At 39.4% G+C, this 13,146-nt stretch overlaps 1 protein-coding gene across 1 annotated transcript in view; it reads right to left on the bottom strand.

Annotated features, from left to right (window-relative positions):
* Nucleotides 1–432: 432 nt before the first annotated feature.
* Nucleotides 433–13,146, bottom strand: part of TMEM217B (transmembrane protein 217B) — a 47,996-nt gene continuing 35,282 nt past the window's right edge. Inside the window, exons 3-4 of the mRNA XM_074187649.1 lie at nucleotides 1,586–1,939; nucleotides 433–1,024 (exon numbers count right to left, since the gene is read on the bottom strand). Of these exons, the coding sequence (XP_074043750.1) occupies nucleotides 890–1,024; nucleotides 1,586–1,939 (489 nt within the window). The 3' untranslated portion in view covers nucleotides 433–889. The remainder of the gene's footprint in view (nucleotides 1,025–1,585; nucleotides 1,940–13,146) is intronic.

Here is a 13,146-nt window from a genome sequence, read left to right as displayed (position 1 = left end):
TAAAAAAAAACACTACTCCTATTTGTTGTGAAAAAAGTATCTCATCACCCTTAAAGTGCTATGTGAACTATTCACTAAAGAATGACCTTAATATGTCATTGGGTAAAGAAATGATCCTGAGTTTGTGGAAGTTATGCCAGGGCAGTGCAATATCTGAAGGTCTTGCTAATTTGGGAGGCTTTCCCTATGGGTCCAGTATTGACTGTTCTTTCAAGACCTTGCCTAAAGTGAGTTTTGAGAAGTCTATCACTAATAGGTGATAAATTGGTTTTGGTCAACTAATGAAACATTTACCAAGGCAACCTTGGAGGGAAACTTTTCCCCTTTACAAATGAAATTGTGCATTTTTAAGAGTGTGGTCATATCATTACATTGCCTAGAATCCTGCAGTTGGCTACTGAATAGTCTTTTTTGACAAAATTCTTCCCTGAATCCCCAAACTAACCTATATACTATTTCTTACTTTTAAGTCCCAATTAGAATCTTATCTTTTACAGAAAACCTTCCTCAACCCCTTTTCCCTTCAGTATCTTCCCTCTGTTAATTATTTTCTAACTATTTTGTATATAGCTTGCTTTGTATGTTTGCAGGTTATCTCCCCTATTAGATTATAAGCTCTTTGAGGACAGGGACTGTCTCTTGCCACTTTTTGTATCCCCCCCAGAGCTTAGAATGAAACATAGCAGGAACTTAATGTTTATTTATTGATGGATTAAGGAAGTCTTTCCAGAATTTCCTCCCAGCTAGAAGGGATCTATCTCTACCTCTTCTGATCTCAGAGCAGTTTATGCCCTGAATAATCTATTCAAATCTAAATTATTTGAACCTGTATATCTGTCCCATTACTCAAACCACATTGTACAATTTTAAGGTTAAGAACTTCCTCTTATTAATCTTTTTTCCCCTCAAATCTCTCCCAGGACTTAGTATAGTACACTGTCCACAGAAGTTGCTTAGGAAGTAGCTGCTGATTGAGGGCAGACACTCCAGGGGAACTGCCTTCTTGGGAGGTTGAGGCAACATCCTGAGGAAATAAAAATATAATGCAGAAAATGAAGAGGAAACCAAAGAACTTAGATAATAAACATAATCAAAGGTAAGGAGCAATGCAAGACAATTTATTATTAAGCAACAAAAATGCCGATACAGATAACAAATGATCCAAGTGAACTCTTCTCCCCATTTCCCTCCCCAAAATTTTGCCTGCAGTACAATCTCTTTCCTAGAAAAAAAAATCTCCATAACTTGGAACAAGAATTAGCATCAACAGAAAGCATCAGGATCAGGAATTAGAGGATAAATCTAGAAATACAGGATTGACTATCTTCCCTCTCTTCCTTCCTCTTAACAAAGATCAGTTAAACTTTCTAACATGGCCATGCATGTCAACATGGGACCAGATTTTTAACTGAGTGTTAGGGAGGTTACTGGTACGTGGACTCTTCTTGGTCAAGTAGTACGGGCCCTTAAAGAGATTGTAGGCATAGATCATGACAAAGGGGAGCCAGAAAGCATGGAGAATCATGCGGGAAATTTGGTTAACCCATAGATAGTACTTTACAGGCAGAAAGGGTGGTCTGATCACCTGAGAAATTAGCAGGATTAGGGAGAAGCAGGTCATTTCATAAATGATGATCCAGAGGATGTAGACAAGGAGGCCAAGGTAGAGTTTCATGTGCACAGAGTAGAGGAGGAAGCAACTAGCCATGAGGGTGGTAATGGACAAGAAGATGGTGATGTTATTCTTGTGACTGAAAGTCCAGAGGACCACTCCATGGAGCTCTTTGTAGATGTTGAATTTGTTGGGATCCTTACCAAAGGAAAATGCTTGGTTCAAGTCAAGAAGGAGAGACTGGATGGTGACGAGGATGGTAAAAATGCCTGCCATGCAGGAACCCAGTCTAGGGCTTATCTTGCATTTTTTTTGCCAGGACATCTCCTGCAGAGAAAGTTTGAAAAAAAATTGCCATGGAGACCAGATGTCAGAGTCAGCTGTGGCATCAATCAATTTAACTAGTCTGCCAAGAGTCCAAAGTGAGGTGGTGGAAAGAACACTGAAAGGAGTCAGCAGAACTGGATCCTAAACTTGGTTTCTCCATTATTTAAAATAAATATATTAAATGTTCTCAAACTTTTGTATCTCATAAATGGGGTAAATGGGGGTCTCAAAAATCAAATTAAAAATTGAGGACTCCTTTATACTTTTAAAGGTTATTGAAGCTCCCTTTACATTATTAAAAATTATTTAGGTCCCCTTTATACTCTTTAAAATTGAAGACCTCAAAAAAAGTTTTTGTTTAAGTAGGATATGTCATAAAGCCCACAAATAAATTTGTGTGTTTGTGTGTGTGTGTGTGTGTGTGTGTGTGTGTGTATATGTATGACATTTAAAAAGGCCAATGTCTCTCCAAGGCCATCTCTAATTGTCCTGATTCATATCTTGACACTGGCCCCAGATGGTAATAGAGGAGAAAGTGAGGATCTTGAATTAGCACAGCATCCCCTCATTCAAATCCAATTCACCTGCATATTATGGCATCACCTCCCTGATGTCATGGTCCTCTTCAAGAATGAAAACAAACAACAACATTTGCATATAGAACTATAATAGAATTTAAAACTGAAAATTTAAAACATTTATTTTTAAGTTACAATAACATTATTATATATTATTATATATTTAATATATAATCATTTCAAAACATCAATGCTAAATTAATAATAAATCTATAATAAATGTTACAAGCTAACATAAATTTTCATTTTAAAAAACTGTATTTTCCAAAATAAAAAATGTAAGATGAGTGGTATTGATTTGTATTGTTTTTATTTTTGTTTTTCCCAAATTTCTTTAATATCTGGTTTAACAGAAGACAGCTATATTCTTTTTTTTTAGGTTTGTTTTTTTTTGCAAGGCAAATGGGGTTAAGTGGCTTGCCCAAGGCCACACAGCTAGGAACAGCTGTATTCTTACATCTGCTTCTGCATTCAATCTGTTGTGATAAGTTGTTATAGCTGAAGTATATGAAGATAATCTGGCCTCACACAAATACGTAGTTGGAAGGGGGGATAGTATTTTATTGGACAGTGTCTTAGTATTATTATGAAAATAGTTTGGATTCATGAAAAAGTTTCCAGGAATCCAAAGACTATACTTTGGCATAGTGGGGGGAGGGAGGCCAAGTTCTTTCCCCAATCTGGACTTCAACATCCTTATTGATAAAATGGGGATATTAATCATATTTAACCAACCCACCTCCCTAAATTGTTGTGAGTAAAGTGTTTTAGCAGTTAGGTATATAAAGCATCAGTCTTGGATTTTGGAAGATCTGAGTTTGAATTCTATTTAAGACTTACTACTATTGTCAGCACTACTATTCTATAATTTCTACTACTATTCTACTATTCCAACTACTACTATTACTACTTCTGATAATAGCTAGTTTTATGTAGCACTTTATAAATTTGTCTCATCAGGATCTTGGGAAATCTTGTTTATTCTGGAAGATCCCTCTTGGAAGACTGGAGTCTCCACTGACCTAGGGGAATACTTTGAGTGTCTGGGCTTAAACCAGCTCATTTGTTCAAGAGCTAATGGCTAAATTTTCAGTGTGAGCATTCACACCTCAGAAAACAGGATTTAAGTTATTGCTTTGTTGATTATCTAGATTTAAGAATGTGGTGGAGGGGCAGCTAGGTGGTGCAGTGGATAGAGTACCAACCTGGGAGTCAGGAGGACCTGGGTTCAAATCTGTCCTCAGACAGTTAATAATTACCTAGCTGTGTGGCCTTGGGCAAGCCACTTAACCCCATTGCCTTGCAAAAACTAAAAAGAATGTGGTGGAGAAAATGTTAATATTTATTAAAAAAGCATGCTCTACATATTTTTTCTAATTAACTGATTATTAAACATTTACCAGCATAATGCTGCCTGAAAACTCCCCCTTCCCCCATCCTCCCTAATCTGTTACAGAAAAAGCCACACTCACCCGTTTTCTTCTCCCACTCTAAGAAAAGTAATTTTTTTTTCCCATCCCAGGTTAATTCCCCTATCTCTAGGATCTGCTCAGAACTCAATGAGATAGAAGTGGGAAGGATAAGGTAAAGAATGTTTAATAGGTGAGAAGTGAGATATGCTTGAGTCAAGTCTTGTGATTTATTCTCTCAGAGAGCTAGAACTACCCCTTTAAAGATTTCTTAGCAAAGACATTGGCATGGTTGGCAATTTCCTCCCCCAGCTCATTAGACATATGAGAAAGCAGTCAGAGTTAAATGATTTGCCCAGGGTCACATACATAGGGAGGGTCTTAGGAAAATGAATCTCATCACTTTATGCACTTTATCACCTAGTATATAGTCCATGATATTTTGTATACTTCCCACTTCAACCCACCTGAGAAGACTCAAAATTCCTCAAAGGAGTTTCATTTTCATCTTTGTAACCCAAGCACCTGAGAGCTTGACACACAGTGGGCACTTAATAAGTGCTAGTTGAATAAAAAACCCAGGAGACAAATTTCTCTAGTTAGAGCTTTGGCTTATATTTCAATTGTGGTGAAGCACTAGCCCAGTTCTGAGACCTCAAGAACCACAATTATGTCAAAAAATATTAAGAATTCCACCTGTTAACCTGAGGATTGAATCTTAAGACTGAGATGAGAAGGGGTGAAAGCCCCTTCTATATACTGACCCTTACACAGTATCCCCTTTCCAAGTGGGATGACACTCTGTTCAAATTCCAGAGTTTCAGGATTAATAATAGATAGATCAATCAACTGATCAATTTTAATGTTTATTAAGCACCTGCCCAGTACTTGCTAAGTATTAGAGATATAAGTAAAAAGAATGAAAGCAATCCTTACTTGTATTGAAATGGGGAGACAGCAAGTACATATAAAAATAGTATAAATATAAAATTAATCAATAATATCATATTGTATATGTGAGTATATGCATAGTTCATATATGCGTTTATGTATATGTTTAAGAATATGCACACACACATGTGTTCACACGTGCACATGTATGTATTCATGCACATCGTGTGTGTACATATAAATGCCTGTGTATATGCCTATGTTTATGTAGATGCATTTCATATGGGTATGTTTGCTGGCAACTAGATGACAGAATGGATAGAAAATTAAGCCTGGACTTAGAAAGACCCAAGTTCAAATTCAATCTCTGACACACATTAGATGTAAGACTCTGGGCAAATCACTTAGCCTTTTTTAAACTTCAATTTCCTCATCTATAAAATGAGGGTAATAAAAGAAGCAGAGTAGTTGAGAGGATCAAATGAGATAATATTTGTAAAACAGTTTGCAAATCTTAAATATATGCTAGGTATTTTATGTGTATATATATATGCATACATAAACACACATATAAATTTATATACATGGGCATATGATATATATGAATGTTGGAAGCTAGATGGCTCAGTGGATAAAGCACTGGCCCTGAAGTCAGAAGATCTGAGTTCAAATCCAGCCTCAGACACTACTAGGCAAGTTACTTGATTCACTGGAGAAGGAAATGCTTAACCACACCAGCATCTTTGCCAAGAAAACCCTGTGGATAGCACAGTACACAGGACCATGAAGAGTTGGACATGACTGCAGAACAACAAGCTGTGTGCACACAGAGGGTGTCACAAAAATACTGATGAAGTTGTAAGCTATCAAAACATATAGGTATATGTCCCTGTGGGGCAGTTAGGTGACTCAGTGGATAGGATACTGGCCTTGAGTCAAGAAAACATTTCCTGAGTTCAAATCCAGTCTCAGAAACTTAATAGCTATGATCCTGGGTCATTTAACCTTAATAGCCTTAATTTCCTCATCTGTAAAATGAGCTGAGAAAGGAAATCTTTGCCAAGAAAGCCCCAAATATGGTCAAAAAGACATGACTTAAAACAAATAATATATGTGCATGCGCAGTGTTCAAATACATATACATATATTATATATGTAGGCATAATGTCCGTGTATATATATATATATATATATATATATATATATATATATAGTAACAAAATGTGTTGTTTTAAGCTATTAGAATAGATCTACATATATATATATATAAACATACATATGTATATATTATTCAGTCATGTCAGACTCTTTGTGACCCCATTTGAGGTTTTCTTGACAAAGATCTTGGAGTGGTTCACCATTTCCTTCTCCAATTCATTTTACAAATGATGAAGCTGCGGCAGACAGGGTAGAATGACTTGCCCAGGGTCACCCAGCTAGTAAATGTCTGAGCCAGAATTGACCTCAGGAAGATGAATATTCCTACCTCCATACCTGGTGCTCTACCCCACTGAGCCGGGTAGCTGCCTCATATCCATATGCACACACAGCAAAATATACAAACACACACATACACATGTGTAATGTCCTTGTACATACATGCACACACAAAGTAAACACAAAATGTTTTGGAGGGAGGGAGGTGTTAGGTTCCTACAGCTACTTACAAAAATAAGTTTTGTTTTGCTATCTCTAATGTTTTCTTTTTTACTTTTGGATGTGATCCTTCTCTCACAAGATGATCAATTTTGATCTACTGCATTGCTTTCTGTGGGGGGGGAGGGGAAGGGATGGGGGGGTTGTAAAATTCAAAATTTTGCAAAAACGATTGACAAAAACTACCATTGTATGTAGTTGGAAAAATAAAATATATCAAAAATTAGTTTTGTAGAATTATTATGGATACATTGGGGGGGGGATACCCCCAGCTATGTGAAGACATTTCTTCTCCCCTTAGCAGTGAGATAGGATTCTGAACCTGGCCTAGGTGAGGAGCAGTGGAGATATACAGCTCTGGAGCCTCCTCTTGCCTCCCCTCTTTCAGTTCCAGCAGTGACCCCCTCAACCGCCCTAAAGAGTCCCTCTTTGGACCTTAACCTTAGCTCACCTCTTCCTCCAGCTCCTCCCAGGGGCCTCTTGACCCTCTCCTCACTCAACTACTAAGGCTCCTGGACTCAGCCCATGCTCATCCCCTCCATTCTTGCATGAGCCTCCTAGCTCCCCCCCCCCAATTACTAAGACTGTTACTGGACTGTCCCCCATTAGTATCCTGTCCCTCCCCCACTCGGTTACTAGGCCGCCTGGACTGTTCCCCATTGTCATTCACCCGTGCTCCCATCCTCATATGAGCCTCCTGACCCTTCCCAGACTGCCCCCCTCTACTCAGTTACTAAGGCTGTTACTGGACTGTCCCCCATTATTATCCCCGTCCCCCATCTCCTCAGCTCGACCCAAGCTCCGCCTGACCTTCCCCCCCTCAGTTACTAGGACTCCTGGACTGTCCCCCATCACCATCCACCCGCGCCCCCACCCTCACAGGACCTTCCCGACTCTTTCTAGACCTCCCCCGACCTAATCACTAAGACTGTTACCGAACTGTTCCCCCCCGCCCCCCCTCCCCGTTCCCTCTTCCCACGCCAGCTCCCCCCCTGGACCCCAGGGTCCCCATCCCTGCTTACGTCACCAATGTCCAGTCCCGAGACTCACCTAGCATCTGCAGCAGCTGGACCCTCCTGCGCTCGGGGCCTCCCCGCCCTCCTCGGGCCTCGAGGAGTCCTCGGTCCGCCTGGGTCCGGGGGGCCGGCCAGCTGTCCTGCGGCTGGGGGGGGGGGGGGGGAACCTTGGCTCCCTCTGCTGGACAGGCAGGACTGCACCGGCGGCAGGAAGAATGCGCATGCCTCTCACCACCCCCAACAGGCAGTCAGGCAGGATGCCCAATCCCCCCCTTCCCTATCCCCCTTCTGCTTGTGCGGTGGGAGAAGCCCCCGTCCTGTTGAGGAATCACCGCCATGGCCCAGAGCACTGGGCCTGGAATCTGGGAGATGTGAATTCAACTCCAGCCTCTGGCACTCGCTCCCTGGGTGGCCCTGGGAGGGTCATCTACACACTCTGGTGCTTCAGTTTTCTCACCTGTTCCGTAGAACAGGTGAGATGCCCGTAGGCATCAGAATACCGCTCACCTATGTGACTGAGATGGAAGGCCGTTCTGCTCTGTGGATGATGAACGGGATGCTCTCAGAAAGAAGCTCACGCGAACAGAGGCAATGTACACAAAGTATACAAAGTATACAAAGTATACAAAGTATACAAAGTATACAAAGTAACGGCATTGTTGCAAGGTGAGGAGCTGGGAATGACCTTCTTATCTCAGTAGTGCTGTGACTCAAGAGAACGCGGAAGGACTTAGGATAAGAATGCTAAGACAGAGTTGATGATGATGATGACTGAAGTATACTTTTTGTCCTTTTATTTTTCTTGAGGTTTCTCTTTTTTTGAGGGGGAGGTGTCATGTTTACTTTTAACAACCAGACTACTGTAGTAATGTATTTCATGGCTACACATTTTTAACCTACCTCAAGTAACTTGCTTTCTCAATGAGGGGGAGTGAGTGGAATGGGAGGAAGGGAGAGAATTTGGAACTCATGAGTTTGGAAGTAAATGATGAAACTTGTTTTTCCATGTAGTTGGCCGAAAATTTTTTAAAAAATAAATAAAAGAATAACACCCACTTCCCAAAGTTAATAGAGTGCTGGGCCTGGAAGTAGGAAGATCTCATTTAAATCTGATCTTCAGGAGGCAGCTAGGTGGTATAGTGGCTAGAGCACCGGCCCTGGAGTCAGGAGGTCCTGAGTTCAAATCCGGTCTCAGACACATAATAATTACCTAGCTGTGTGCTCTTGGGCAAGTCTGGCAAGCCCACTGCCTTGCCAAAAAAAGAAAAACTTTAAAAAAAATCCAGTTTTCAGACACTTACTATATTCAGACATTTACTAGTTGTATGACCCTGAGTGGGTCCTATAATTTCTGCCTCCCTCAGTTTCCTCATTTGTAAAATGGGAGTCATAATAACATTGAAGTAATAGTTGAAAAGTCCTTAGCACAGTGCCTGTGACATAGTACTATATAAATGTTAGCTATCATTATTATGAGAGTTGTTGAGAGAATTGACTGAAGTAACAAATTTGAAGTACTCTGTAAACCTTAAAGTGATATATAACTGCTGGGGCTGTTGTGGTTTAATCTTTCCAGTTGTGTCCCACTTTTTTTTTTTAGATTTTTCAAGGCAATGGGGTTAAGTGGCTTGCCCAAGGCCACACAGCTAGGTAATTAAGTGTCTGAGACCAAATTTGAACTCAGGTACTCCTGACTCCAAGGCTGGTGCTCTATCCACTGCGCCACCTAGCCGCCCCTGTGTCCCACTCTTGATGACCCATCTGGCATTTTTTTGGCAGACAGGCTGGAATGATGTCCATTTCCTTCTCTAGGTCATTTTACAAATGGGAAAACTAAGGAAAACAGGGTGAAGTGACTTGCCCAGTGTCACACAGCTAGTAAGAAGATGATTCTTTCCCACTCTAGACTTGGGTGCTCTATCAACCTAACCCTGGTTGCACATTTAGCTGCTAGTTACTGTTATTGTCTGGCAGTGAAGTCCCCGATAACAACTGCAGCAGCTTCTCTGAACAAAACCTACATCACTAGACCCACCTCTTTCTCTCTGATATTCAGTTAGTACACAGTGACCAGGCAAAGCTTGTTGATTGACTGCCCTTCTTTTCTATCATCCTGGTTTTCCTTCTTGGCTTCATCTAAGAAAACTGGTTTTGAATCCTTTTAGAGCCTTCTTTAAAAACCCCATGCATACAAGGGTAAACCCTTGCTGGAAAGGTCCTCCCTCTCCTCCACCCTGTGGGTCTCCTTACTCCATAGCCTCCCTTCCCTGATGCCTGGTTCTCTCTAAAGAAGTGTGAGTTGTCTCTGGGCACTTATAGACCCCATGTTTAGGCATATCTTTACGTAAGTGAAATCTGGTTTTTAGTGTCTATTTTTATTTTGTGTTCTTTTTTTCCCCTATCCTTGTGCAACACGAGTGTCAAGCATAAGAATTAATCTCTTTTTTTCTCAGCATCTCTTCATTGTGTCCAGAGTAAATGTCTACCATGGGAAATACTTAATAATGATGATGATGACATGATCCTCAACATTAAAGTAATAAGTAAATATTATTATAATTTACAATTGTAGAGAACTCTAATCCTAAAAATGTATTTCCCTGTTCCTTTGTGTTTTACTTGATATAAATAAGGATTTTTGACTTCTTATTCTTGAATGACTATTTATACTACTTTTCTTATTGTTGGTAATTTGCTGAAAACTACTCACGTCCACTATAGCTTACTTCAGAACGTAAACCAATTTTTGCTACTTCTAAAATGGTATGACTGCAGAAATCTTGTGGGAACCAGGAATTAACCTGGTCATGCACATTAATCTGGGAAAGAATAACTAGAGTTCCCAGATGCCTCTAACTAGATGTAGCGAGGGGGAGCAGTGTTTAGAGAGCTGGACCTTCTTGAGGGAAAACCTGAGTTCAAATCCTGCCCCAGACAATTACTAGCTGTGTGACCTAGGACAGGTCACTTAATTGCTACTTGCCTCTGTTTTCTCATCCGTAAAATGGAGCTAACAATAGCACTTACCACCCAGGATTGTTGTTGAGAGAATTAAATTAGATAATATTTATAAAGTATTTTACAAACATTAAAAGTACTTTATCATTGCTACTTGTTAATCTTATTACCAATATTATTGGAACCATTCCTCAGCTTCATGGAGAGGTACCATACATGGAATGTATGCTACTGCTAGAAAATCAGACCAATTATTCAAGTATGACACAGAACAATGGTCAAGAGTAGGACACTGTGGGGGCGGCTAGGTGTCGAATAATTACCTAGCTGTGTGGACTTGGGCAAGCCACTTAACCCCATTTGCCTTGCAAAAACCTAAAAAATAAAAGAGTAGGACACTGTGAAGCATTCAGATAATGAATTCTGCAAGAAATTGCACTGGCATTGCTGACCACATGGCCTTTAGACTGTAAGTTCCTTAAGGAGAGGGAACGTCTTGCCTCTTTTCTGTATCCTCAGTCCTTAGTACACAGTAGGCATTTGATAAATTTTTATTGATTCACTGATTGATTAAGTCTGGAAGAGCAGAGACAGGGACCCTCTCTCTTTCTCATCTCCACCTTATGACCTTCCTGGCTTTCTTTATATCTCAACTAAAATCTCATCTTCTATGAGAAGACTTTCCTGATTCCCCTTAATGCTAATGCTTTCCCTCTTTTGATTATCTCTAATTTCTCTTCTGTAAATTTTGTTTTTACACAATTGTTGACCGGCTGTCTTCACCATTAGATTGAACTCCTTGAAAGTTGGGACTTTATTTTCCTTTTCATTTCTTTTCTTTTAACCTATTTGTCTCTTCCTCGCTATAGTTTTCACATTTTATCTTATATTTATTTTATACTTATGAGGGGAGGCTAAGTGGAGCAGTGGATAAAGCACCAGCCCTGGAGTCAGGAGTACCTGGGTTCAAATCTGGTCTCAGACACTTAATAATGACCTAGCTATGTGGCCTTGGGCAAACCACTTAACCCCATTTGCCTTGCAAAAAAAACCTAAAAAAATATAAACTTATTTTATACTTATGATATATATATATGATATATTTTATACTTATGAAATGCAATCAATTGTTATTTATATCAGAAAATTTATTGGCCAATGGTTGAATGACTAAGAATGGGGGGGGCAAGAAATTGGGGAAAAAGTCTTAAAAGGGAAGAATATTATTTTATATACAGCACAAATGGGAGTACTGGGGACATGTTAACATGGGAAATTCTGGTTAGGCCCCCTAAAAAGGGAGAGAATGAATTTAGTGAATCTTTGAGTCAGGGGTTCAAGTCCCAAAGAGTCTCTGTTCACTTTTGGAAGACTGCCTTACCAAAGTACAGAGAAAAACTGGTCAATGGTAAGTTGTTTATTAATCAATAATTTATTCAGCCAAAGCAACCCATGAAATAAAATTTCTCTCTACTACATCCTTTCCCCCAAAACAAAAGCAAAACAACACTATTTCCATCCAGGACTATTTATGATCTGATCCCAACTTACAACTTCTTCCTTATTTTCTACTATTTCCCCTTCATGTTGCTGTTTTTTTTTAAATTTATTTAAGGCTTAAGTGACTTGCCTAAGGTTACATGGCCATGCAAATATTCCTTCATGTTGTTGCTGTTGTTCAATTATATCCAGTTCTACATGACCCCATGGACAAAATTCATGAGGTTTTCTTTTCTTTTTTTCTTTTTTAGGTTTTTTTGCAAGGCAAATGGGGTTAAAGTGGCTTGCCCAAGGCCACACAGCTAGGTAATTATTAAGTGTCTGAGACAGACTGAGACTGGATTTGAACCTAGGTACTTCTGACTCCAAGGCTGGTGCTTTATCCACTGCACCACCTAGCCACCCCTGGTTTTCTTGACAAAAGTAGTTCCCCCATTTCTTTTTCCAGTGTGTCCTCATTTTACAGATGAGGAACTGAGGCAAACAGGGCTTAGGGGACCTGCCCAAGGACACATATCTAATAAGTGTCTGAGGTCATATTTGAATTCAGGTCTTCTAACTTAAGACCTGGTGCTCTATCTAGCTTCCCCTAGCATCATATCAGCTGCAGAGAAATTCCTACTCCATAGACTCCACTTAAATGAACCATTCAGCATCACCTTTGGCTTTCTATTATACACTGAACCTGTGTGATAAACAGTGGGCACTTAATAAGTGCTTCTCAACTTGATACCTTCTGTATCTTTAAATCATCAATGAGTTCTAATGTCTTTCAGCCTTGTTTTATTTTATGTTATTGTGATTATTGTATAAATTGATATTTTGGTTCTACTATGGTCTGCTTTAGTAGAAATCTTTCCAGATTTCTCTGAATTCTTCATATGTTTACTCCTCTTAGTGTGCTAATATTTAAATCCATTTATAGATCCCAATTTGTTCAATTATTCACCAACTGATGTATGAATACCCACTCTGTAGTTTTAATATTAATATAAATAATGCTTTAAATATTTTTGAATATGTAGGATATTTGACATCTTTGGGGTTCAGAAATATTCAGTACTGATTTTATTGAAATAAATTTTGCTCCATTTTCTTGAATTTTGTCAAATATAGAAATGTAAATAATTTTCTTTTGCCAGTTTACTTTGAATTGTTTTACTTTGCTAACACTATTTCTTGTCTTAATAAGTGTTTTT

This window comes from Macrotis lagotis, chromosome 5 (genome assembly GCF_037893015.1).
Source record: "Macrotis lagotis isolate mMagLag1 chromosome 5, bilby.v1.9.chrom.fasta, whole genome shotgun sequence".
Classification (NCBI taxonomy): Eukaryota; Metazoa; Chordata; class Mammalia; order Peramelemorphia; family Peramelidae; genus Macrotis; species Macrotis lagotis.
This window is presented reverse-complemented; position numbering and strand designations above follow the sequence as displayed.